This window comes from Phoxinus phoxinus (assembly GCF_949152265.1).
Source record: "Phoxinus phoxinus genome assembly, chromosome: 17".
Classification (NCBI taxonomy): Eukaryota; Metazoa; Chordata; class Actinopteri; order Cypriniformes; family Leuciscidae; genus Phoxinus; species Phoxinus phoxinus.
In genome coordinates this window covers 26351258-26377893 of record NC_136892.1, presented here as the reverse complement: position 1 = coordinate 26377893, position 26636 = coordinate 26351258, and the positions used below count along the sequence as shown (strand labels likewise).

At 36.4% G+C, this 26636-nt stretch overlaps 1 protein-coding gene across 3 annotated transcripts; it reads left to right on the top strand.

The window, feature by feature from the left end:
- Positions 1-179: 179 nt before the first annotated feature.
- Positions 180-20368, top strand: alpk2 (alpha-kinase 2). Of its 3 annotated transcripts, none has more exons than XM_079584972.1 (14): positions 180-263; positions 4735-4797; positions 6103-6162; positions 6383-6520; positions 7321-9508; positions 10865-12347; positions 13156-13309; positions 13802-13932; positions 14946-14984; positions 15137-15435; positions 15525-15613; positions 17336-17553; positions 17667-17715; positions 18635-20368. In XM_079584972.1, the coding sequence occupies exons 5-14, from the start codon at positions 7352-7354 to the stop codon at positions 18834-18836; spliced, it is 4821 nt and encodes a 1606-aa protein (XP_079441098.1). In that variant the 5' UTR covers positions 180-263; positions 4735-4797; positions 6103-6162; positions 6383-6520; positions 7321-7351; the 3' UTR covers positions 18837-20368. The 3 variants fall into 3 exon arrangements, with proteins under 3 accessions (XP_079441098.1, XP_079441099.1, XP_079441100.1); XM_079584973.1 differs by having other exon boundaries at positions 225-263; positions 6443-6520; XM_079584974.1 differs by lacking the exons at positions 180-263; positions 4735-4797; positions 6103-6162; positions 14946-14984 and having other exon boundaries at positions 6241-6520.
- The last annotated feature ends 6268 nt before the right edge of the window (positions 20369-26636 follow it).

Genomic DNA, 26636 nt, shown 5'->3' with positions numbered 1-26636 from the left:
CCTAGTAGCCTGCATCCGACATCGCATACTTCCCTATATAGGCAAAAAACAGTAGGCCTATGTCACAAAAGAAGTAGCCTATGTCCGGAATTTACAGTCATTATAAAAGAGCTGTCAAAAAGTACCTCTTATATACTGTCTATGAAAAGTACCCAGATGACAGAGGCTACTACTTCGGCGATCTTGAAGTGTGAATTTATTGAAACAAATAGGCCTTCGAACAACCGATCGATGCAAAGAATCGGACTTTCCAAAGTTAAAAGGTACTTGAAAAGGTAATTTGAGACTTTTAATGATAATATATGACATTTCTACAGTCAGTGAATGTTTATTCATGTTAGTAGTTGGGGGGGAAAGTGCCTGAAGCCTGACATCCACGTTTAAAAGAGTTAGCTAATCAATGTATTTACAACACCACGTTTACATTTAATATTTTTTATTCGACGATGTGCTTAGTCTTTTCAAGAAATGAACATTCCGTTTTAAGGTTATTATAATGTAAAAAAAATTGCACGATAATTAACATGTCAACAGCGTCACCTTGTGGATACAACCAGAAACATCATCAGGATCGCTTACCACTTTTGGTCATGAGCATAACATGACTCCAACACTAAAGTATGCTTTACTGGCACTGTACTTATGACGTCCGTCTTAATCGTTAGCTATTTGAGAGCTGTGAAGCTGTTTTAGCAGGTGGTCTTATCCACGGAAAGTTATAAATGCATGGTGACTATTTATCAGAATGTTGATGGATGCTTAGATCAGTCTTCCTATTCAATTTCGTGGATGAATTAACATATGACAAATTCAAATCAAAGTCACTTTGTCCTGACATTTTTTTTAGATTCATTAAAGAGTGACCTGTTTTGGGCCAGCTGGAGAGCGTAGTCCTGAGAATGAAGTCAAAGGCTGTCCCACTTTCTACACCTCTCGGCCTCCTTTACACCCCACCGTGCACGTAGGCAGCCTATATCGTGTAGGCTATACAGTGATTCATATGGTGTAGCAAGATGTGCAACAACACATACTGTTATAAGTATGTGAAGTGAAGTTATATTTAACTGGCTTTAGAAAGCTGACACTCTGGACGTTTTCCAAATCTCCACTCAAGAATGCTTCAGGTACTGTGCCAGAACAGGACTAGATCTGTAAGCATGTGTCTGGATTGGGAATAACAACACAATTAAACACTTAACAAGCTTATTTTCGTGACTGATGAACTGATTGCACAGAGATTTGTGATTTAGGACTTTAGAGGACATGGGTCATGGTGTATTTTATATAAAAAAAATTATATAAATAATTTTTTCAACTGGGCTTAGGCCTATAGGCCTATGATCTCACTAACACACAACACATAGGCCTACACTATTATTTCAAATGTTTGGGGTCAGTATTTTTTATGTTTTTGAAAGAAGTCTCATGTTCACCAAGGCACATATTATTGAGATGTAATGCATTCCTGTTGGTAAAGCTGAATTTTCAGCATCATTTCTCCAGTCTTCAGTGTCACATGATCCCTCAGCAATCATTCGAATATACTTATTTGCTCAAGAAACATTTTTCCCGGTATATTATTACGAATTTTGAAAATATTTTTTATGAAAACCATGAAACATTTTCTTTGATGAAAAGCATTGAAAAAATTTGAAAATTATCTAACAACATAAAAATCTTTACTCACCTTTGATCAATGAAAAGTATTAATAAAAACGATGTAAATATGAAACACATCCATGAATTAAGAGATTAATAAATCAGATTTATTTATCAGACCTCTTATTAAATAATTTTTTTCTCTTTTATATATTTTTGTCAATATTTTGTATTTGAAAAGTTGGGTTTTATTATTTAATAGTGGGGGAATATTTTTTGTGTGTGTGTGTGTGTGTGTGTGTGTGTGTGTGGGGGGGGGGGGGGCAAGAATAATTTTATTTAATTATAAGCAAGAATAATTTAATTTAATTGATAATCGTAAGTTGGTTTACTAATATTTATTCTCCGTGATCCAGAATCCAGACAGTATTGAACGGATGCTGAAAAATATAATTACTAAAGCTGTATTGTATTTATTCATCAATCTTAAACTGATGATGTGAGATTAACCTTCATTTAATACAAAATTCAAGGCTATTCACTTACTGTAATACATCAACACTGTGCAATCTGTTCTCAAAATTGTTTAACAAGCATGTGTCTGAAGTGCTTTGAGTGTGTAGTGATACTCTGTTCTTTGATAAGAATACAAGAGCCCGACATCAGTACTACATGGTGATCATTACAATATATGTAGTATATATATATATATATATATATGTGTGTGTGTGTGTGTGTGTGTGTGTGTGTGTGTGTGTGTGTGTGTGTGTGTGTGTGTGTGTGTGTGTGTGTGTGTGTGTGTGTGTGTGTATATGTATGTATAGTGGTGGCCAAAATTATTAGAACAGTAAGATTAATGTTTTAAAATAAGTATCTTCTGCGCACCAAGGCTTCATTTATTTGATCCAAAATACAGCAAAAACAGTATGATATTGCGAAATATTTTTACAATTTTAAATAATATCTATTTAAATATATATTTTAAAATGCAATTGATTTCTGTGTTGGTAAAGGTGAATTTTCAGCATCATTACTCCAGTCTTCAGTGTCACATGATTCTTCAGAAATAATTCTAATATGATGATTTGATTATCAAGAAACATTTATTATTATTATCAATGTTGTTTTTTGATGAATAGAAAGTTCAAAATAACAGCATTTATCTGAAATAGCATTTCAGTAACATTATCACTATACCGTTCAAAAGTTTGGGGTCAGTAAGAGTTTTTTTTTTTTTTTTTTTACGAAATTAAAGAAATTAATAATTTTATTCAGCAAGGATGCATTAAATTGATCAAAAGTAACAGTATCGACATTTATTATGTTGCAAAAAGCTAAATTTTGGCCACCACTGTATACATGCATATACTGTATGTATTACCCATAGTAAGTTTTAAAGTACCATGTTTTTTTCCTAATATCATCAGTATGCCATGCTGCCGTCAGAAAACAGTTTTATATGACCTATAACATTCTATTTTGAAGTGACTGCGAAGACATTGCGGCCTCCAAGAAAACAAATTAAAGATGTCCAAGTCCTCATATCAGTGTTTATGAGTGTGTGTGTGTGTGTGTGTGTGTGTTGCGCGCGCTGTGTTTGCGCTGTGTGTGTGTTTCCCTTATGAAAAAGAAGTTTATTCAAGTGTGCTATTAGTATACTTCCTTTAAACTAAAAAATAAGATAGTATACTTGCAGTCTACTTATTACATACTTCTCAGAAATAATATCCTTTATGTAGCCTAGGCCTACTTCTCAGAGATATACTTAAAATTGCCCTTAAGTATTACCCTACTTGCCCTATTTGCCCTACTTGACTTATACTGACAGAAAGGTGATGGTCTAAGTATATTTGGCCTACTTGTACCTATCATTTGATCGAGATATACTTTAAAGTATAATTAATATTCTAAGTATACTAGTTGTGTTTAATCTTTTGATTGCGTAGCCTATTAAATACTTTTTTCCACATATTTTTACATAAAGTCTTATAAACTTACATTGTTTTATATATTATATTATATTATATTATATAAAAATATTGATTTATAAAGAAAACAGATATGTTCCTTATTTTAAGTATCTGAATTTTTGTGTAGGCTAGTCCACCTCAAAACTACTTCATTGTTATACGGTAGGGGGCGCTATTACAGATGAAAAAGTACTGAATCTCCGGATCAAAAACAAACTAGGTGAAGAAGAAGCTGAAACAAGTGATTGCTCAAACAAATGTAAAATAACGTGATCATCAACATTAAACTGCATATAAATCAAAACCGCCTAATGTTACCGAGTGAAATGTCAACCCAGGACGAGCTGTAGGACTGTGAAGCTTTGGGGTGTTGATGGACACGATCTGATATGTTTTGATCATCGTTCTGAATCCCATCCGGACGAAGTCTTTGACAAAAGAAAAAGAAAAAAGAATGCAATTTTCACAGCTTTTTGTGAAAAGTGTTGACTTAAGAAGAAAATGGAACACCCATCTACAAGTGTTGATTAAAAAAAAAAGATGCATGAAGATAAAATAAAATGTTTTTAATAGTTAAAAAGGGCAGTTAAAGGTAGCCTATATTTCAAGTACAAAAAAACCATACCTAAATAGGAATATGTATTATGTTCTCACTTTAAGAAACATATACTTTCATAAACAGTTACTACAGTTACACGTACAGTACACTTAAACGTATACTTTTTATATAGGCTACTAAAATTGGGGGAATTTAGTCCCAAGCAGTAGACTATTGAAATAGGACACTTACAAGTTTACTAGTAGGCTACATTGACATTAGTATACTTACTACGTAAAGTAGTAAAATATACTTAAACATTGCTTAAGTATACTTCATAAAATGAACTTGGATTATACTTCTTTTTTGTAAGGGTTGTTAATCTGTCTGACCCGTATCTGCCCAGCAACTGTTCAGACACACATACTAACACACACTCAAAGCATCAACATGGCTTGTTAAACAAACAGGAATGGCCATACTGAGTTTAAGCCTGTCCACACCTCTTCCTGTATACAACACAATGCTGTCAGTGACCGGCTCATAAATTTATCAGAAAATAATACACTACACACACACATGATGTAACATGAATGATGTAACAGTCTGTTGTGTGTTTTATTACAGTGCTTAATTCCCGGGACTGTATGCCGTCAACCTCTCTAGATGAGCTATGAGTTATTTCTGAAGGTGAGAAGTAATGTCTCTTTCTGTTAGAAATGTGACCGTTCCAGTAATTGTAATGATAGCAATGTGTGTATACACAAAAAATATATTTTTTAATATTTAAAAATGACCCATCAATAAAAATATTGAATGCTGAACCCATTTTTGCACAACATCACATATCTATTTTTACAGAAAGATATGTTGTGATGTTTTGTGTAATGTAATGCCACTCGTCTGCTCGACAGTTTATGAGAGACGTCTGCATTTATAGACGTGCGTGTGTTTGTGTGTGTGTGTTTGTTTTAAGAGGTGTCCAAGTGAGGCTCAATGGGGATCTAAGGTCACACCACTTGACCTGTAGATGTGTGTGTGTGTGTGTGTGTGTTTCATGACCCTGTTCAGGACACAGACTGGAGTCAAGGGTTTACGCCCTCTCTTTTTTTGGTTTGTAGTAGGACACTGAAGGATTAAATCAATTGCAACACATTCTTAAGACTGAAACCTCAGCATGATTTTAACAGCCTGCAAAGCTTGAAGGTTTCTCAACCTGTGCCAACCCTAAGCTGGAGTATGTGGGATAAATTTGTTGCATCCAGAGACACACTTGTAAATTTAGGGAGATTGCATGCAAATTTATAATCCATGCACCACAGTTGTTTCTTATAAAATGCCATTGTATGAATTCAAAAGACTTGGAATATAGTACACAAGTTGTATGGTATGGACTACATTTATAGTACCTTATGGTGCTTTTGCATCAAACCTCAATTTATATAACGCTTTATGCAGATTGTTTCAAAGCAGCTTCATTGTGATAAACAGGAAAATAGTGATCAATGACGCAAACAGAATTCAATTTGGCTGTTAACTGATTCTTTAATAACAAAAAAGATAAGAAAAAAACGCATGCAGCTTGTTGACAGCTTCTTGAATCAGTTCACGTAGGTGTTGAGACAGAGAGAGAAAGTTTCCATAACTGTGTTCCTCCCATCAAATGCACCTGTTGAAAAGGCCACCTCACATTACAGATGTGTGTGCTGGAGAGAGAGAGCATTTGAATAGGAGGATACGGTGATACGGCGTCCAAGGAAAGAACGAAGCACTTCTGAGAACCACGCAGTCTTCTTCCTCTGCGTCAGAGCTCGTAGATCAGATCCTCCCTGTGGAGCTTTAAACATTTCTTACATAGAATCCCTCTATCTGCGCCTGCGACACTGATGCGGGATAAAGACTCGGCCAAACGCCTCTGAGAGGCATTAAAATACCTTTCAATGTCAAATTCCCCTCCGCTGTTCTGACAGTAATAATCTCATTCTGGCTGCACAGATGAAAACACCTCGGAGATCTTCTCCATGATGTTTGTCAACTCTGATTATCGCAAGGCAGGTAAATATAGCAGTGAAGTGATGAATCGTCTCTGGCATGGCACATGTCTCTGCTATCAGGTAACCAACTTTGAACTAAGGGGGATGTTGACTAAAAATAAACCCTCTCCCCAAACCCCCAAGAACTTTCAGCTTTACGTGAACCTCGTATTCTCCAGACCGACATCACTGTTGAGTCTAATTGGCCATTTGGAATGTTTTTTTTTGTTTGTTTTTTAAAGGAAGGATTTTGTCACTGGGATTTTCTCTGTCAGGACAAACAGTTTCTGTTGTGAATGCAGGGAACTGATGCCGAGAGCTGTCTGCTTTAAGAGTGAGATTTTTGGATGGTCTCGCATGACCGATGTGTCCTAATTAAGGTAATGGACTCTCAAAGGTTGTGAGGTTTTAACTTTTAATATCAACTCTTCTATTTTTATTTATTTCTTAGAATTAATTACACTCATTTCTTTATAGTTATGTTTTTTGTCACAAAGCACTTTTCATATTCTAACAAGAACATTTATATTTAAAGGTCATTTTTTATTATAATTAGCATGCCTCTGTTTTGAATACGTACACAAAACTTTTTGTTGTTGGTTTGCATGTGTATATAAGTAATAATTGACCTTATTTATTTATGTTTTGCATTACTTCTTCATAAGTTATTTATGAAGTCTGGCATCTGATTGAAGTGCATGATGACAGTTTAAGAGTAGCTTTAGAAAATCATGCGAGTAGGAAAAACAGGGCTGAGTCATATTCATCTGATAGCTCTGACGTAGGAATCACGTATGGAAATTACGCACACATGGTTTGATACAAATCTAAATGGAAAATCATTTGACCAATCAGTCAGTCATTTTCCGGTGTACAATACAGGTTGTTTGTAATGGAAAAACCTAGATAAACCTATATATATATTGTCGTATGATTATGCCCATGATGTATTACAAAGCATACTGTGGTTGTACAATGGTGTACTGATAGTATCAGATCCTGAAAAACATATTTGTGTATTATAGTGTTACCCCTTATTTACCCGTTACAAAAAAGAATACCATGTCTAAAAAACACAGCAGTGTTTTATTTATTTTTTTGCTGAATCTTGCTTTTTAAACGATTTTTCTATGCGTCTAATTGTTTTCTTTTTCCTCTTTTTCCATTTCCTCTCTCGCAGTGACGTGTGCGCAGTGACCCAGAGAGAGGAGATGACAGCTGAGCGGGTTGACAATCTGCTGCTCTTGGACACAGATGCTGTCAACTCTTCCCTCGCTTCAGTGCCCATAAAGCAAGATGAGCCGGCCCATGCCCCGGACAACCAGACGGACGACAGCTTCAGTCCCGTCCCTGATCAACAGCCGGATCCAGCTTCGGAGAGCTCAGGATTAATGCCAGTTCTGTGCCAGGGCAGGACCATGGAGATCCATAGTCCAAACATTCACGGGGCAAGATACGATGAGAATGGTTTAGTCTTAACGCAGCTTATGGATCAAACTGCACTGATTGAAATGAAGATAAATCAACCAAATGATGATAAAAGCAGTAATTGTGACTTCGATACTGGTGTTGTAATGGAGACTGACAATATTACGAACAGCATTAAAAATCCTGACCTAATTAAACTCATGGACGTGGACAATATGATAGACAGAATTCAAAATAACAAACATAGTGACTTAAACACTATAGAGGATCCAAATGATGCTCATGAGACTTTAATGAGTCTAGAAGATCCATCATTAACAGAACACAACAGACAAGAAGAAATGGGGCAATACACCGTTTTAAACCAATATTCCTCCTCTGAGAGTGTTGGACTTGAGGTTAGCCAAATGGCTAGCGATGACGATCCCTTGGTAAATACTGTCTCTGATGTAACGAATATTGAGCAACACCATGACCAACCATTCTTGATAGCAAACAATGAGATTGATGTAACTTCCTCTGAATCGTTCATCCAGACCTGCCAGGATACACCTGAAGGTATTGATGTAGCAGTGGAAGGAGCAACTGCCTATAAAACTCACCCAGAGATGCATGCCATTGCTGAGGGCTTGACGTGTGGCGGCTTCACAACCTCCCAGACACCAAAGATGGACAATCCAATTACTGACGTCCCTATATGCTTGCACGAAGCAGACACTGTAAATATCTTAACACATGCCTCCACATTATTAGATTCTTTGGGGATGAACAACATCTTGGAAACAGCTGACATGCCTGTCAATGACAGTGACATCATTCAGACTGTAAATAAAGACGTAGCTTCCTCAAATGTTGGGTTTTGCCCTGCCGTTTTAACCCAGGCGGTTCAGAATCGTCATCAGGTTTCAGAACATGATGTAACAGAATTGGAATCCAACAGAACTGATGATTCCATGCTTGATAGAATGATTGATTCAAAATTCTCATTGGAAGAGACAGTGCAACGATTGGTGACTTGTAGCCATGAACCGAGTGCAACAATAGGTAATTCGGAGTCAATTTCCCCCCAATCCATACTTGAAACCCCACAGATTGGTGAAAAACATGAGAAGGATCTCTCACAAGTGGTCCTCTGCCCGACAACAGTCACAAATGGAGATTTAGGTAAACGTTCTAAAGAGATCGAGTGCGCTTGCTTAAAGTTCACAGGAACAGAACGTGATGTTGGGGTTGGTAGTGAGTTGTGGTTGGACGCTTTCCAGGTCTTGGCAGGTGAAGAGGATGAGGGTGCTATTTTTGACAAGTGGGGTCGTTCGTGCTCTCCCAGCCCCCTTACGACCCATCCAGACAACACAAAAGCTGCGGATCACACCAGGAGAGAGAACATTTCAATTGACCACCATCCTGAGGACTGGGAGCTGAGCTTTCCATCTGTTGAGAGGTGGTCGTCCTCAGACAGCTGGGCTAGCGCTCTTTCAGACTGGTTCCAGGCTGTTAACACCTATCCGGAAGACTCTTTCACCAGCGCTAACACTTCAGGGACTGGTTCTAAGCACAGTATGGCAATCCAGGACAACATTTTGGAGCATAGGACAGGTCCACATAATGCAAACAACAATGGACAGACTGGTCTGTCCCTGAACCTCCTAGAACCAGAAGAACCAGGTCAAGCCTCAAGTAGAGGACAAGTCGAGTCTGATAACACTAATGGAACTTTTTTTAAACAAGGAGATAAAGACGGACTTCCTTCTCATTTAGACGCAGACAGTCGGGACAATGAAATGATGAAGACTTTGGTTAAGTCTGAATCCCTTAAACCAGATAATAATACAGCCATGTATACGTTTAATGCATCGAAGTCATGTATGTCTTCTGCAAATGAATTCAATGCCAAACTAAATGGAAGTCAGCACATCTCTGGAGAGCTTTGGAGTGGAAAGGTGAGATGACTAGCACATTTCAAATACAATTAGCAAAGGCAGATTTAGACTCTGGTGTTTTGACTGAGTATTCTTTAGATCTTTTGCGATTTGCGTTGAGAGATTTATACTTCAGAGTTTTCAATTTCACCTAAAGGTTAGTTTTGGTTACCTGCACTGAAATAACCTCATACTGAGCTTAGGTATTTTAAAAGCTGAATCTGAATGTAACTATTACACGGTTTCAGAATTAAACCGAAGTTGACCTTTGTAGCCTTAGTTCAGTAATGGGATCATCACACATACACCATGTTACTGAATTATTTTGTATTCGTTTACCATGGAATCTACAAGCTACTGAACTTTAAAGAATACACTGTACATCTCCAAAAACATGCTATTACTGTCACACACAAAAAATGCCAATACCGTGGTATTTTTTTACATTGTTTTGTTAGTGACCATTTCCATTATGTAAAATCTTCTACGTGTTACTGTGACTGTATGTGATCTTAAATAGCCTGTCACCTTTAACATTTCCTTTAATAGATCTTACATGTGTTGAATACTCACTCGGTGTGCTGGAAGAGCCCAGTCATTCCACACAGAAATTTCACTTCATAATGTACACACACACTCTCTAGCTCTCATACACACACATACAAACACATTTACCTAATCTAACTTACTTAATCTAATTATGATAATTAGAGACTAAACCTAAAAAAAAAAAGGAAGTTATCTAACTTCTAGAGCCATTTTTGACAAATTCCTCCCCAAAGCATGGCTCAAACACACTCACTAATACTTAAACATTCACCGTCCCCGTCATTCATGACAGATAGCTGTGGCTGCTGAGGAAATGTGAGGTGCAGAGAAAAATACTGATAAACAGAAATGCAGACTAATTATAGAGAGTGGCAGATGATAATAGACCAGAAAGCAAAAGAGGAACTGGAGAGGCAGGGGGTTGAGGGGCACGAGCACAGCTGAGGGCCGAAATACGACCCCTGCTCGCAACTTCAGTGTCGTACTGTACGGCAGTTTCTCCAATCCCACAGACCCCTGAGCCAGTGCGAGAGCTGTGATTGGTTCACCTGTGTTACACAGTGGCTGTGATCACTATAATAGAGATGATCCCTACCATTGCCAACCACATGTGGCTTTAGACTGCTGCATGAGAGCATTATGATTTTTGCATGAGACAGACCATCGCCTCAGTGAGGTATGTAAACAAACACTGACATGCAGTTTGGATGAGGATAGGCCTAAATGATTCTAATACTTCAATTCCTGTGTTGACTTTATTGTCTCCAGATAGGCCTTTCTGTTTTCTCCATGACATTTAATGTTTTTTTCCATGTGTTTGTGTTTCAGTCGGAGGGAAATACTTTGGTGGAGGTGACTGAAGACAAAGTTTCCGTACTCGGATTGGTTTTCGATGAGGAACGTCAAAGCAGCTTTTCTTCTCAGAAGATCTCAGCTTACACCAGCAACAAGAATTTAACTGGCTGTGTGAGCGGCGATGAGCGGCGTCACGGCTCCAATGTGAATATCCACACATGTCCCTCTCAATCGGACATTCACTTGTCTTCTGAGGCGGGACGTGCTGAAGGAAATGGATTGTTTATGCATTCTAACTCTGAGGACTGTACCGGGAAGCCACGAGAAGAGGAAAGAAATACAATTCCAGAGTTTATTATGCCGTTTGCTCCACTCTGTACTGGAAATAATTTCCTCAATCATAGTTTATTGAGAGAGGACAGTCCACAAGCTGATCTAGATCTTCATCCTAAAGGGATTATTAATGAGATACACCTTAAGAGTGATCAAAAATCAGTCAGTAGTGACAATTCTTCTGAAGACATCTTTTATACATGCCCTGACCAGTCTTCATCTTCATCCGTTGTAGATTCAGATGATCCTTCCATCAAGTATAAGCTTTCTAAGTTACTTTTACTGACAGGAGAGCATTTTATGGTGTCTGAGAACAAGCGTGTTGCATATGTTACTCTAGACTTGGAGGAACCCAGAAGTTTGAGTCTTTTTTCCTTGTCAAACTGTGAGGAACTACCTAAAACAGACACTATGCCTCAAAAGACCTCAGATGGTAAAACACGCACTAAACACAAGGAGAAACCCGCTGAGAAGCAGCAACATGGGATTCAAACATCAAAAAAGCAAGATCTTCAGTTTTCATCCCAAGCGAAAGACAAATTCAACTCAGAAGAAGCTGGTTGTAAAGATCATCCGGTCACTGTCATTGAAACCATCATCATCACAGAGAAGATCGTTCCTAAAACCCAAGGGAAGAAGAAAAAGAAGCATGGGCAACATGGGACGCCAAAACCCGAGAATGATACACCGACTAATATAGGGAGCAGGAACTCTCAGAAGAGCACAATTGGCAAGACAGAGAATCTTGAAGTGAAGGTGGCATCAAATGGTCTGGAAAAACCAGCATCTCATCTTCTCACCAAAATGGACATTACTAACAAAGATAGCACTCAAAAAGTCATGACAGTGAGACCCAAAGTAGAACCCAGTGGGGCCAAGATGAACCCTGCCAGCATAAATGCCACTCAGAAAGCTGTCCCTATAAAACTCAAAGCAGACGCCAGTAACACAGCCAAGATGGAAAACAAGACGTGCACCTCAGATTCTCAGAGCACGTGTTTACCCAGTATGCTAAATGACGACATAAAGCGCAGGCGAATTGCTGACGTGTCTGGAGCAGTTTCGATAAGGACAAGACCACAGCTGCCTGCAATTTTCCGCCAAGCAAGAAAAGATGGAGAAGATGTGCCTCGAAGAGCTTACAGTGACGCCGTCAAGCAGAAGATTCCAACACCCAAAGAAGGTTCTGCAAATGCATTCCTGTTCAACTTAGTTTTAAAAGTCAATCCAGTAGAACAGAGCTGAAGTCTACGACATTGGCACTCGGGGAGCAGGATTGGTCCTGCTCCATAAAGCCCAATGTCCTGCAGAGTCTAACTTCAACCTGCCCAAAAACACACTTGTCTGGAAGTGTTCTAGTAATCCTGAAGACCTTGATTAGCTTGTTCAGGTGTGTTTGATTGGGACTGGAGCTAAACTCTGCAGAATAGTGTTAGGATTAGACACACTCTCATTAGAACATTATTGCCCGGTTTCATAGAAAAGGCTTAAGCTTAGTCCCAGACTAAAATTCACGTTTGAGCTGTTTTAATTAAAAGCAACTTGCACTGATGTCGTACAATATGTCAGTGCCATTGTTTTGTCTCAGTATGCAAACCAGTTATGTTTTCTTCTAAGGCACGTTTATGAAAAGCTACTTAAATGTCCTAATTGAACTAAGGCCAATCCTGGCTTAATCTAAACCCTGTCTGTGAAACCAGGCCTTTGTGTTTTACTTTTACCAGTCAAAAATGTCAGAACCCTGCTGGAAAAAAACTCCAACTTGAACTAGTCTTTGCTGGTTTTAACTGGTTTAAGATGATTTAGCTGATCTCCCAGCCTAGTTAAGGTGGTTTTAGTTGGCCACCTTAGGGAGACTAGCTAATCACCTTAGGCTGGTTTAAGATGTTTTTAGGGGTATGCATGGCAGCAGATTATCAAATATTGCACTAATAAGTGGCCATGTGAAAAATGGTTTATAAATGACATATTTTTATGTGTTTTTGTTGTAGTTGTGGTTCCTTGTGTAGTCTCAGAGATCCAGGCTGACCCAGTCCCTACTGACCCCCAAAACATCTTACTTTGGTGCCAGTTCAGTCCCATTCCACCTGATGCCACCATTAAGTGGACTAAAGAGGGAACAGTGCTGTCAAACACAAACAAAGTGTAAGATAACCCCTCTTTACCCATCAGTCCCCACTTTATCGTCTGACTCTGGGTCCAACCATAATTAGTTAACTAAGATGACCACATTTCTGAAGAACATCGTCGTAACTTTTTTACCACTTGGTGTCACTCTGTTCTTGTCTAAATCTGCTGTACATTTTGGCAGAGACCTGACTGAACATCCGAGCACTGGTGATTCAGCCATGAGTTGGAGTGAGAGCGAAATGAACCTTTTACATAACCGTGTGATTCATTCCTACGAAATGCTGACAATGCCTCAGACACTCTCAAACAGGCCTCTGCTTTCCAGAATGGTCCTTCTGAGTTGTTTTGTAAGCTGTAACTGAAGTTATACTGTATATAATATGGATTCAGGGATGAACATCCGTATTTATTTAGTCTTTAGGGCCTTGACAGTTGATTGAGTAATTGAAAATATTTGCCCATGTGTGAAGTATTCTTGATTTACTAGGTTTTTCTTTTTTTCTGCAGAGAGAAGGATGACGGCCGCTTCACACTGACAATCCTAAACGCTTGCAGTAAAGATCTAGGGCTGTACAAATGCAGTCTGAATGCCGCCAACGTTTCTGTTTCGACCTTAGAGTACCATCTCACATCTGAGGGTAAGACACAGAGGGCTGCTTTCCCAGATTAATCTGATTAAAGAGGCTATAAATTAAGATTTTAATTTTCTGATGTACTCCATGACTAAGCAGAAATTTACAGCAGGATATTTAATTCGCACTCTGAAGCTTCAGCAGAAAGATTGATGTAATAGACTAAAAAAAAACATATCGCGATTTTCCCACTTTTAAAATTACTTACTGAATTTGATACAACTTGACTGGTAATTCTCTACATGTGTGTGGCATGAATACAATTCAAACATACTACAATACTATTCAGTTTGATTTTAAAAAAAAAGTAAATAATATGTTTAGTCAGCTTGGATGCATTCAGTTGATCAAAAGTGACAGTAAAGACATTTAGGATGTTAGAAAAGATTTCTATTTCAAATTAAAGCTGTTTCTGAAAAAATGCATCAGTTTAAAAAAAAATTTTAAGCAGTACAACTGTATTTATTTGATTGAAAAGAACAATCAAAATTATAATTTTGTGTAATATTATTACAATTTAAAATACATTTTCTACTTAAATAATTTATTCCTGTGATACAAAGCTGCATTTTCAGCGTCATTACTCCAGTCCTCAATGTCACACGATCCTTTAGAAATCATTTTAATATGCTGATTTGCTGCTCAAGACATATTTCTTACTGTTATTAATGTTGAATACGATACCTTTTTTCAGGATTCTTTAATAAATACAATGTTCAAAAGCACAGCATCTGTTTAAAATATATTTTTTTACAAAACATTACCAGTGTTACCTTTGGCCAATTTAATGAACCTTTGCTGAAAAAAAGTATACATTTCTTTAAATAAACAATTTACTGACCTCAAACTTTTGAAGCGTAGACGTAGTGTATATATTTCTTCATTTTAGTGTCAAAAATGATGTACAATTTATGTCTGGGAAACCAATCCTCGCATTGTAAAACTGTGAGAAGACAATAAAATAATGGCAGATAGCTTATTGCACACATTCATTCAACTGTCTACATTTTTAATTGCAGTGCTTATGGAACTAGTCATTCCGAGTCATGATCAACCAGGTAATCAGACCTTCATTTCACGGTCTCTTGAGAATCTGCAGAGTAGCAAATCAAATTTATTTCATGCAAATCTGACATATGTATGTTTTTTAATGGCTTCTGGATGTGATTGGTTAGTTATACAAAAGTTCTCCCCCTATTTCATCTCCCAGCTGAGCCCAGGGTTGTGAACGGGGACGAGGAGAACGTCCAGTGCAGCCCGCTTCTATTTAAGGAGGATTTTCTCTCAGATCAGTACTTTGGAGAGAATCAATCCGCTAGCATTGTGACTGAGAAGATCCACTTCGGTGAAGGCATGCACCGCAAGGCTTTCAGAACCACTCTTAGAGAAGGCAATCTTCCACGATTCAACCCTGGCCATCCCTGCGTCCTGAAAGTCCACAACAGCATCAACTATGGGACTAAAAATAACGAGGAAGTTGTCCGGAAGAACTTCAGCCTGGCTGTGGAGGTGAGAATGGATGTCTTCAGGGAGATGTTTAATTAAGAATTGAACTCAAGAAAATGTGGGACTGATTTTTTTTTTTCTGTGTTAACCAGGAATGTCATGTGCAGAATACCGCAAGGGAATATATTAAAGCGTACAATAGTGTGGCCAAGTCTGCTGAATCATTTGGAGAAGTGCCAGAGTAAGTATATCAAAACTCTTCAACTGTCTCCTTACTGTACACAATATTGACATTACACACTTATGTTTGTAATGTGAGGTGTAAAAAGTACTGGGAAACTTGTACCTGCTTTATGTACATTACGTGAAGCATTCATTGATGCTTAAAAAGTTAAAGGTATCTAACCAAAATGTACTTGAGAGAAGTGAAAACGTTTCCACATACTTAATTAAAAAGTAAACTTAATTAGCGTTTGAATTTTGACAGTACTGAACTTGAGAATTAGGAAAGATTTTCTAATTAAAGTAACGTCTACAGTATGTTCAAAAGTTGGGTTTTTAAAAAAATATTTTAGAAAGAAGTCCCTTATGCTCACCAAGGCTGCATTTATTTAATCAAATATACAGTAAAAACAGTAATATTGTGAAATATTATTGCAAATGTAAAAACAATTTTTTATATTTGAATAGAATATAAATGTATTCCTGTGGTGGCAACGCTGAATTTTCAGCAGCCATTCCTCCAGTTCCTCCAGCTTCTTGTTATCAAAAAGTGGTGCTTCTTAATATTTGTGTGGAAAACGTGATACTTTTTTTTTTTCAGGGCTCTTTAATGAATAGAAAGTTATATAGAACAACATTTACAGTTGTAATCGAAATTATTCAACCCCATTGCTGTTCAGGTTAATTGGCAAAATTGAAAGACTTTTAGCTGTTTGTTTTTAACAAATCAAACAAAAGTATTTGAAATAGCTCAACACCAAAATGTTTCAAGTGGTTTCCCCAAATTCAACAGAAAATGCCACTTTTAATGACTTCTGCAGTCTTCAAATTATTCAACCCCTTCTTGGCAAGCACCTTTAGTACTTAGTAGAACACCCTTATTCTGTTATGACCTGCTGCAAACGAGATGTATAACCAGACACCAGCTTCTGGCAGCGTTTCTGATGAATCTCAGCCCATTCCTCATAAAACAATGAAATATTGCCGTATATCAAGTCAGGTGACTGGTGGCCACCGTAGAATCTTCCAGGACTTCTTCTGCAACCAAGCTTTGGGGGAATTTGAGGTATGCTTGGGGATCATTGTCCTGTTGGAAGGTCCAATGATGCCCAAGCTTCATCTTCCTCACTGACGGCATGCCGTTCTCTCCTAGGATTTCTTGATAGTTCAATGAATCACCTGCTGCAGGTTTCCAGTGCAAGATATCTTTTTGTATCCTGTTCCTTGTGTGTGAAGGGCGATGATATCTTCTCTTAACTGTTTGAACCATTCTTCTGACTTAGCCATACTGTATTTCAAACATGCAGTCAAACGTGCCACTCAAATATTTCACGTGTTCTAGCTCAAGCACACCTGGTGCAACTAATGAAGCCCTTGATTAGTTGCATCAGGTGTGCTTGACAAAGATTTTGCAGATGTGTGCTGTTGTGAGGGATTCTATTCAGGGGGTTGAATAATTTTGAGACTGAAGTCGTCATTAGTTGTACTTTAAGTTGAATTTGTGAAAACCACTTGAAAATTTGTTGTGTTGAGCTATTTTTTTTTTCATTGCAAACAGCTGAAGGTCTATACATTTAGCCAATAAACCTGATTTGCAGTGGGTGTTGAATAATTTCAATTACAACTACATTTCAAATAGAATTTCATAGAATTGCAACATTGTTTTAAAAAAAAATATCTTTCAATACGTATATTTACACACAAAGAAAGTGAATTAATCAGCATTCATAAACATTCCCAGAATCATCCCTATTTATTTGGTGCACCGGCCGTCAAACGACGTCCCTTACGCCACGCTGGAGGAGGAGCTGCTGGGAGACTTCGTGAAGTACTCTGTGAAGGATGGGAAGGAGATCAACCTGATGCGCAGAGACTCTGAGGCGGGACAGAAATGCTGTGCCTTTCAGCACTGGGTCTACACACAGACAGAGGGCAACCTGCTGGTCACCGATATGCAGGGTATTTAATGTACTTCAATTTTACCACGTGTTGCACACCATGACATGTACAGTATAGATGGAGGTTGATGGAGTGAATTTTTAAGATTCACAATTTTTCTCCTTCATGACCAGGTGTCGGTATGAAACTAACAGATGTTGGGATTGCCACCTGTAAAAAAGGGTAAGTTATTAATCAAATATCAAACAAATTTATACTTTAAAATATTTATGTTTTATTAAATATATTGTAATATGTCAATATAAATATATCTATATTAGATATATATAGAAATATTTAGTATTTAGTAAAAGTATTTAAATGCATTAGTGCATTATTTAAATATATACGTTTCATATTTTAATATGTAAATATAAATACAAAATTAGAGCTGCACGATTCTGAATAAACTGAGAATTGTTTAAAATAGAGGTCACGTTTCTCTCATGATTCTGAATAGACAACTAAACAAAATATCTAAATAAAATAACTGTAATTTACTAGAGGTTCTTTAATGAAAACAATGTTCATGTTCCCTTGTTTCATTACTGGATGAGTCAACGTTTTTTAATAAATCTCTTGATGAATGGTTCAATGACAGATACATTTTAACAGTCACTTCTTGCCACCTACTGGTGAAATGATGTAATTAATACAATCTTTATTTGAAGCGTCGTTACTTTCAAATGGTGATTTATAGTCTATTTTATACTCTACATTAAAAATCAGTGTTTATATTTGAACTATAAACTTTTATCCCAGTAATCCTGTGATAGTTTGAATTATTGTAACACAGAAATAAGGATACTGTGATGTTGAAAAGACTGTTTGCGAAGCTTCTCAGTGGCAGAGCCAACATAAATTGTAATAATTCCACTGAGATCGTACTTTTCAAAGTTTTCGTTTTCAAAAGATTTCGTGGGTTTGAATTGAGATTGTGAATGTTTAATGATTTATCGTGCAGCGCTAATTAATATAATAAATTATAATAACAACAAATTATTGAAATATAATTTTCTCATCTTTAAGTAACATTTAAATATTGATCATTAAACATGTGTAGTTATTATGAAAGCAGTAATACTGATTTGTATTGGTGCAGCTATAAGGGATTCAGGGGAAACTGTGCCATGTCCTTCATTGATCAGTTCAAAGCTCTGCATCAGTGTAACAGCTACTGTGAGCTACTGGGCCTGATGTCCCTCCAGCCCAAGCCAAAGCGCACCGTTGCCCCCCCGAAGCCAAAGACACAACACGTGCCAAAGAAAAAAACCTTCGGCCCTGTTCTGAGTGGCAAATCCTGATTGGACAGAAGCCCTGAACATTTGCTTATAGGATAAATGGTGTTTGCCGGTTTCGGCAATGCAGTCTTGCTTAGGGACAATTGTGTTTCTGAGACGTTTCTTTAAATGTAAGATGACATTCATCTGTAAGGACATTAGGGAGGTTACTTCTTTCTTGACAGTTCTTTGTGCTATTTTAAATGAGCTTATTGCTGATTTGTATTTATTTTTTAAATGTTTTTTTAAGGGGTGAGTGGATTGTGAAAGAATTTATGTAATATTTTTGTTAAAATCAAAGAAATTTATGAAGTTATCAGCCTAGTGTTTTATCCTGATTTACTCTGTTGAAAAGTTCATAATAGTGCCAGTGGTGCTGCCATCTGTTTCTTTATTATTAGCCTACTGGCACTATTATATAATAGACATGCCAGAATAATAACAAAGAACTGGTTCCTTTTGTTATTATGAATGTTTGTTACGATAGTTCTTCGAGTTGATCTGCTAAAGCTTGATGAGCAAGTTCACCCAAAAATGAAAATTCTGTCATTAATTACTCGCCCTCAAGTCGCTCCAAACTCGTAAGACTTTTGTTCATCTTTATAACACAAATAATATATTTTAAATGAAATCTGAGAGATTTCTGTCCTTCCATTGACAGACTATGCAACTACTACTTTTAATCTTCATAAAGAGATCATAAAACTTATCCATATTAATCGAGTAGTCCAATTTAGGCTTTTATTCACATATAAACATTGATCAGTGAACATAAAAGAAGCTCAAACGTGCTGCGGAACACGAGAATGAATCTCATTGGTTCTTTCACGTCAAGCAAGCATGTTTGAGCTTCCGTTTTCCACAACTGATGTGCGAGTTGATGAATGTTTATATGTGAATAAAAGCCTAAATTAACACTAGAATGGCCATGACGGTCATTTTGACCATTTTGAATTTTATATCTGCAATAACTTTGTTGAAAAAAAAAAAAAACCTGGTACCTGACTTTTCCTAAAAGTGTCTGTATTTTCATTTAAAATGTTTTTCATATAAGGCACAAAAAAGAAAAAAAAAGAACATATTTGCCTATTTCGACCATAGACGATCACATTGACCGCACTGAATTTCGCGGTATTCTTTTGTTACATTTCCCGCGGTTGACCTTTGTCTCTCACTGTCAACAGAAAGGTCAGTAGCGATCCTGAGTGTTTGCATATACTGTATGCTCATTTCTACAAACAAGTATTTTAGATTCAATTTGTTGATCAGAAATAGGCTCATAATAACTATACGTTATCTATTTACGTAGATATTTTCTATTATATACAAGTTATTAGACTATTTTCTCTGTTATTATATTAAAATAAAATGTTTCATAATTAAATAAGGTACTTATAGTTGTTATTATCTTGTTCTGAGTTATGCTGAATGGAAATATAGCCTGGAAAATATCTGTTGTGAATATGCGATAATTACTCTAGGCTACTAATGAGTTTATTATTTATATAAATGTATGATTAAAGTTGTTTAAATGTACAGTTTGGTGTTGTTTTGTTTTTAAAAGATATCCTAATACAATAAATGCATTAATCTCTCAATTGGATATTCATCATTTAAGATATAGAGTTTGGAATCTAGCGGTAAAATTTGTGGCACTTCTGTTAAGTCTGCTCATCATATAACGTGATCGTTTCTCTTAGAATTCGGACCGAACCGCTCAATTCATGTGGATTAGTTTTACGATCTCTTTATGAACTTTTTGAATTGTCAAAGTGGCAGTTGCGTAGAATGTCAATGGAGGGACAGAAATCTCAAATTCCAAATTGGGTCTGAAACGACATGAGGGCGAGTAATTAATGACATAATTTTAATTTCTGGGTGAACTATTCCTTTAAATAGACATTTACTTTATGAGTGAGATGAATGTACAACATGGTAAAAATTGCTAATGTAACTGCTATAATTGAATGTTGGAGGCTGCTCATTTTCAATGTTAAAATATTTCATTTTGATTTCATTTACGGTTTAGTTTTACTTGAATGCTCTATGCTGTTTGTCTTTGGGAAGGTAGGTTAAGGTGATGAATATGATACTATGGAAAAGTTTGTACACTTGCCCTAGTAAACAGCTGTTGACTTGCCTCAGTAAGAATGACAATCCTCCCACCTTCACGTTTCCATCATCCTTTGAAAGTCAAATGACTTATTGCCTCATTACTATATATAAACACACACGTTTGAAGCAACATATTTGTCCTGTTAATGAACCGCACAAATGAATCACGTGCAATTAAAAACTGTGATGTTTGCTGCTTTATGCAAATAGATAGTCTTATATTTAAGTATTAGTAGTGAATATGGATTGAAGGTCGATTTTTGATTTGACTTAACCTCAATCCTGTTGTATTGGCTTTGAATGGCCTTTTCTGAATGATATAATGTATAATAATAAACATTGTTTTTTTTTGTTTTTTTGAGTATGGGCTTGATTTTAACCACAAATCATGTGTTACAAATAACATTAAAACACTTCAAAACTTTGTAGATTTTATTGTCATTAAGATACCACATTAATACAGAATACAATATGAAGGAAGCAAGCATCACATGACATGCATACTGAACTCATTAATAATAATCGAACAACAACTGGGTCAGTATAGGCAGACGTGATCTTTTACATCTGTTTTCGGCAGATGCCAATTTATCAACCTCCACACAAAGTCATACGTGTTCATTTAAAGACACAAAGGTGTTTCATATTCCCACAATAGAATCCCACAGGCCGTGACATCATCTGTTTCTCTTCGCTGCTGATTGGCTGAGGGGGTCGTGAGGTCTCACCGTGGCTATTTAGTGTGATAATGGCGTTTGACGACAGAGGATACAAACACCATTGTCACACTCCACAGCTCAGGAGGACAACAAACAGACAGACAGGAACATTGCAGGTTTATAACATTGTTTGTGCTCGTTCCAGAAGTAGTTTTATCAACCGTTGTACATTGTAAGACTATACTTTTACTTTATTGTATGGTCAGAGAATATTGAATTCATCTTAACGTTTCAGAATCTAATCTAAACCCTCAAAATGAACCTCTGAACAGCAACTTGCACTTAAATGAACTAGGCCAGGCAGGATAGGTCGCCATTTCCCGCTTCTCTTTCAGTCAGCAGTCGATTATCGTCTTCTGTTTACATGTTGGTCAGTGGAGTGGACGGTGATGGGAACAGTGCAGATGGTTTCTTAATCTAAACCATAGTTTTTTTCCCCTCATATTATTATTGAACATTTTAAATATGTTGTAACAAAGTAACCTAAACAACAACCTTGAGAACTTAAAGTTCTGCTAAATGGTTCCATTGCCGCTCCATTTTTTAAACATGGGATGTTAAAATGTCATGTACAAGAATATGACTAAGGCAATGCATCATTTTTCAATATAAGCATCATATGAAGACAGTGTCACATGATCCTTCAGAAATCATTCCGATATGCTGATCTGATGCTCAAGGAACATTTCTTATTATTATCAACGTTATTTGATGAATAGAAAGTTCAAAATGACAGAATTTATAACATTATAAATAAAATATATATTTTGTTTCTGGAAATTAAATACATTGAAAAAAAATAAAAATAAATTAACATTCAAAATAATTTTTAACTTTAAAATAATAATTTAATTAAACATTTTATTTCAAATAGCCTTCTATTTTGGTGTAGCCTACTAAAATAAACAAACTGAAATAAACATTAATAAAAACTACAGACATAAAAAAACCCAAAATTACTAAGTTTTAATTAATTAAAATACAAAAATATTCATGATATAATTGTATCTCAATGCTACAAAAATAATAATTTACTGTCAATTTTTGATCGGTTTCATGACTTGTTGAGAAAAATATTATTAATATCATTTTATCCAAGGTCCATGGATTGAAAAAATAGTTGGAAATGTCTCTTCTAGAACTCTTTTTATTAAACTACTGACTGACATTTAATCGTCTAGATCTTCATTCTTCTTTTACAAAGATTTAGTGTTATGTAAAACTTGTTTTCTGAAGACATTAAGTTCTGATGTAACACTCAGACTTTTGTTTGCATTAAAAAAAAATTAAATTGTAAAAAGCATTCATTTTGTCGTTTATGTATCGTTTCTAATAGTCATAAAATTTCCTCTTGAAAAAATGACAACCTTAAATAATATTATATATGAGCTCAAAAAGTTTCTGTGGACAAGTTGACTTACCACAGACCCTGCTTTGCAAAGATGGCTGATCCACGTGGTCCTCCATGCTGTAGGAATAAAGAGAACTGAAAAAGAAACACTTCACAAAACAATCTCTCAGTGAACTACGAACACTATGTATAAAACACTCACACATTCTTATATCCTGTCTCTTGCAGGGTTCCTCAGTCTGCAAGAAAACGAGAAACAAGTCCAGTCTCTGGTGAGTTTGCCATGACTGGTCATTCTGCTCTCTTTAACCTCCCTATATGTACCTAGAGAGGGTTTAGTCAAACAGTTTTGTGATAAGCTTAGAGAAGTATTGATCCGCAGTGACGTGGGGACGAGGTCACTAACCCAAAACCTGCGAGTGCTTATGAAAAAACAAAAACTTTTGAAAAGCAGTTTCCAGTAAGCATTCTCAGCAACACTTCAGACATCTGTATCTGTATAAATAATGGTGAGACGATCTGAAATGCTTTGATAGGCTCTTGAATCAGTGATTCAAATATAAGATAATATGGTTATTGATTTTGTCAGCCCAAATATTTCAGCAGGTGCATAAGAAAGATTATAGGCCTATACTGACACTAGAGGACTGTATTTATTCCATTTAAATCCACGTAACATAACCGTCTTACCTAATGTCCCACACAGTGAAGCGGTCAGGCCTGCCGCAGTGTCACAGTGACTGAAGCTCGTGCTCTGAATAGGTGCAGGTGAGTTTGGAGCTGGACTTGTTTGCGATTGCTGAAAGAGAGCACTTGATAAAGTGTACAGGACAGCAAGCCGCTTTTATTTGCTTGTCCTTGGATCTGATAGCTGCCCGATTGCATGTGTGAATGAACTGAGTTTCCTTCACCGCTTAGCATCACAGCTGTACACACGGCATGAGGCTCTGCTGAGCAACATTAATGGAGAAATAATGGCCAGAAATGATTTGACACACCAAGTAAATCAACCGTCTAAACAAACACCTGTTCGAAATGTCATGTGAATAATATAATTAATATGCATTCTATTTTGTATAATACAAAATGATAAGCATAATTCATGTTAAATAATATGCAATAACAACTAAGAAATTGATAATATAAAATATTTTACAGAATTATTTTGGCTTGTAATTAACCAAAAAAGTTGCAAAAACTATGACTTGACAGTATTCAGGCACATACAAATAATATTAATATGATTTGATTTAAATTAAAGTGAAATTTGAAAATGAAAATGTTGGTTGCAAAATTATAAATGTCGTCTTTTTTGGACACAGTCATTCAAAACTTTGGGGTTAGTAATATATATATATATATATATTTAAGAAATCTTTAAGAAATTAATGTTTATTCAGTAAGGATGCATTAAATTGATCAAAAGTGACAGTAAAGACATGTAGAATGTTACAAAAGATTTCCTTTTTCAAATAATTTTTTCATCCAAAAAATAAAATCAAAAATCCCCCCAAAAATATATCACAATATCCACAACATTTGAAGCAGCATAACAATATTCAACATTGTTAATAATAAATGTTCCAAGTCAGCATATTATAATGATTTATGAAAGATCATGTGACACTGAAGACTGAAAATTCAGCACTGTCATCAAAGAAATATATTTAATTTTAAAACATATTAAAACTTCACATTTGTGAAACTTATTACAATTTAACTGTTTTAACTTTATTTTTAAACAAATAAATGCAGCCTTGGAAGACATAAAAGACAAAACTATAAATAAAAAAATATCACCGACCCCAAACTTTTGAATAGTAGTGTATGTAAATAACTAATATGTAGCCTGCATATATCACACAATTATATTTTATTTATAATCTGGAATCATTTATATATTTTATTTTTATTTTTTGTATATGCATGCATCTCTTGTTTGACAATTATTTCTAAGTATTTCATAAATTATGTAGGCTTAATGTTAAGCATAGAAGTAGAAAATCAGAGAAGTCAAAACAGCCTTGAACTAGATTTAAAAGGCTGAATGGCTGCCAGATTTGACCCGGTTAGCAGTGCCTGCAGCTTTGAAACAGGTCAAATCAACAGAACATTAACATTGCATATCTGTAAAAAAGAAGAAGAAGAAAGAAAACCCCACAATACTCTCTTCGACTTCAGACAATCCAGTAAATGATAAAGCTCAGTTTATCTCAACCGCTCAACCTTCATCTTAAAATGAAACCTGGAATAGACATGTAGGGGGATTTTTGCAGTTAGAGAGGTAGAAATACCATGAATTAGTTTTCAACATTTACCATGAAATCAATGTGAAGACATACTACAGAGCCCCTAAAGGGACATGTTGATGAAAAAATGCTGCGGCGAATCGATTCTCACTGCTTTTGTTCACAAAACAATTGCTTTCAAAAAAGTTTTTCCAGGGAAAGCAAATGTTTCATGAGTGAATGCAACATTTCTCGGGGGAATGCCAAAGTTTCGAGAGTGAACAAATGTTTTGCGAGCGAATTCCAAGATTTTCGGTGGAACGCAAAGGTCTTGTGAGCGAATGCTATGTTTTGCAAGGGAATGCAAAGATTCTGACGGAACGCAAACATTTTGCGAGGGAACACAAAGGTTTTGAGAGCGAATGTTTCTCAGGGGAACGCAAAGGTTTTGAGAGCGAATGCAAAGTTTTGTGAGTGAACAAAGATTCTCGGGGGAACGCAAATATTTTGTGAGAGAACGCAAAGATTCTTGGCGGAGCGCAAAAGTTTAGTGAGCGAATGCAAAGATTCTTGGTGGAACGCAAACGTTTTGTGAGCGAATGCAAATTTTTGCGCGTGAACAGATTCTTTACGATTTTGAGAGGGGACGTTTCTCGGGGGAATGCAAATGTTTTGCAAAGTTTTTGTGAGCAAAGGCAAAGTTTTGCGAGTGAACAAAGATTCTCGGGGGAACGCAAACGGTTTGCAAAGGGAACGAAAAGGTTTTGTGAGAATTCAAAGTTTTGCAAGTGAGAGAGCGTTTCTCGGGGGAACTCAAACACAAATGTTTCACGATCGAACGGGAAGTTTCCCAGGGGAATGCAAATGTTTTGCAAAGGAACGCAAAGGTTTTGTGAGCGAACAGATTCTTTACGATTTTGAGAGGGGACGTTTCTCGGGGGAATGCAAATGTTTTGCAAAGCTTTTGTGAGCGAAGGCAAAGTTTTACAAGTGAACAAAGATTCTCGGGCGAACGCAATGTTTTGCGAGCGAACTTTTCTCAGGGAAACGCAAATGGTTTGCAAAGGGAACGAAAAGGTTTTGTGAGAGAATGCAAAGTTTTGCAAGTGAACACAAAAGATTCTCTACGATTTTGAGAGCGAACGTTTCTTAGGGAACGCAAAGATTCTCGGCGGAACAGAAATGTTTCGCGATCGAGCGGAAATGCAAATGTTTTGTGAAGGAACACAAAGGTCCATCTAATTTTTTTATCACCATGTCCCTTTAGGGGCTCCGTACAACCCAAATCCATATGACACTGAAAATCTGATTTACTTTTTTAATTTTAGTTCCTGCATTTATGCCAAAACATTTTGAGATTTTTTGGATGAAACGACAACACACCTAAATTCCATTTATCAGTTTATTTCGA

Bases quoted from the DNA above. Each gene is read 5' to 3' on its own strand.
- alpk2 (XM_079584972.1), top strand. From the start codon at position 7,352: ATGACAGCTGAGCGGGTTGACAATCTGCTGCTCTTGGACACAGATGCT. The intron at 9,509-10,864 runs GTGAGATGACTA...TTTGTGTTTCAG, and splicing joins GAGAGCTTTGGAGTGGAAAG to TCGGAGGGAAATACTTTGGT. The intron at 14,985-15,136 runs GTAATCAGACCT...TTCATCTCCCAG, and splicing joins TCCGAGTCATGATCAACCAG to CTGAGCCCAGGGTTGTGAAC.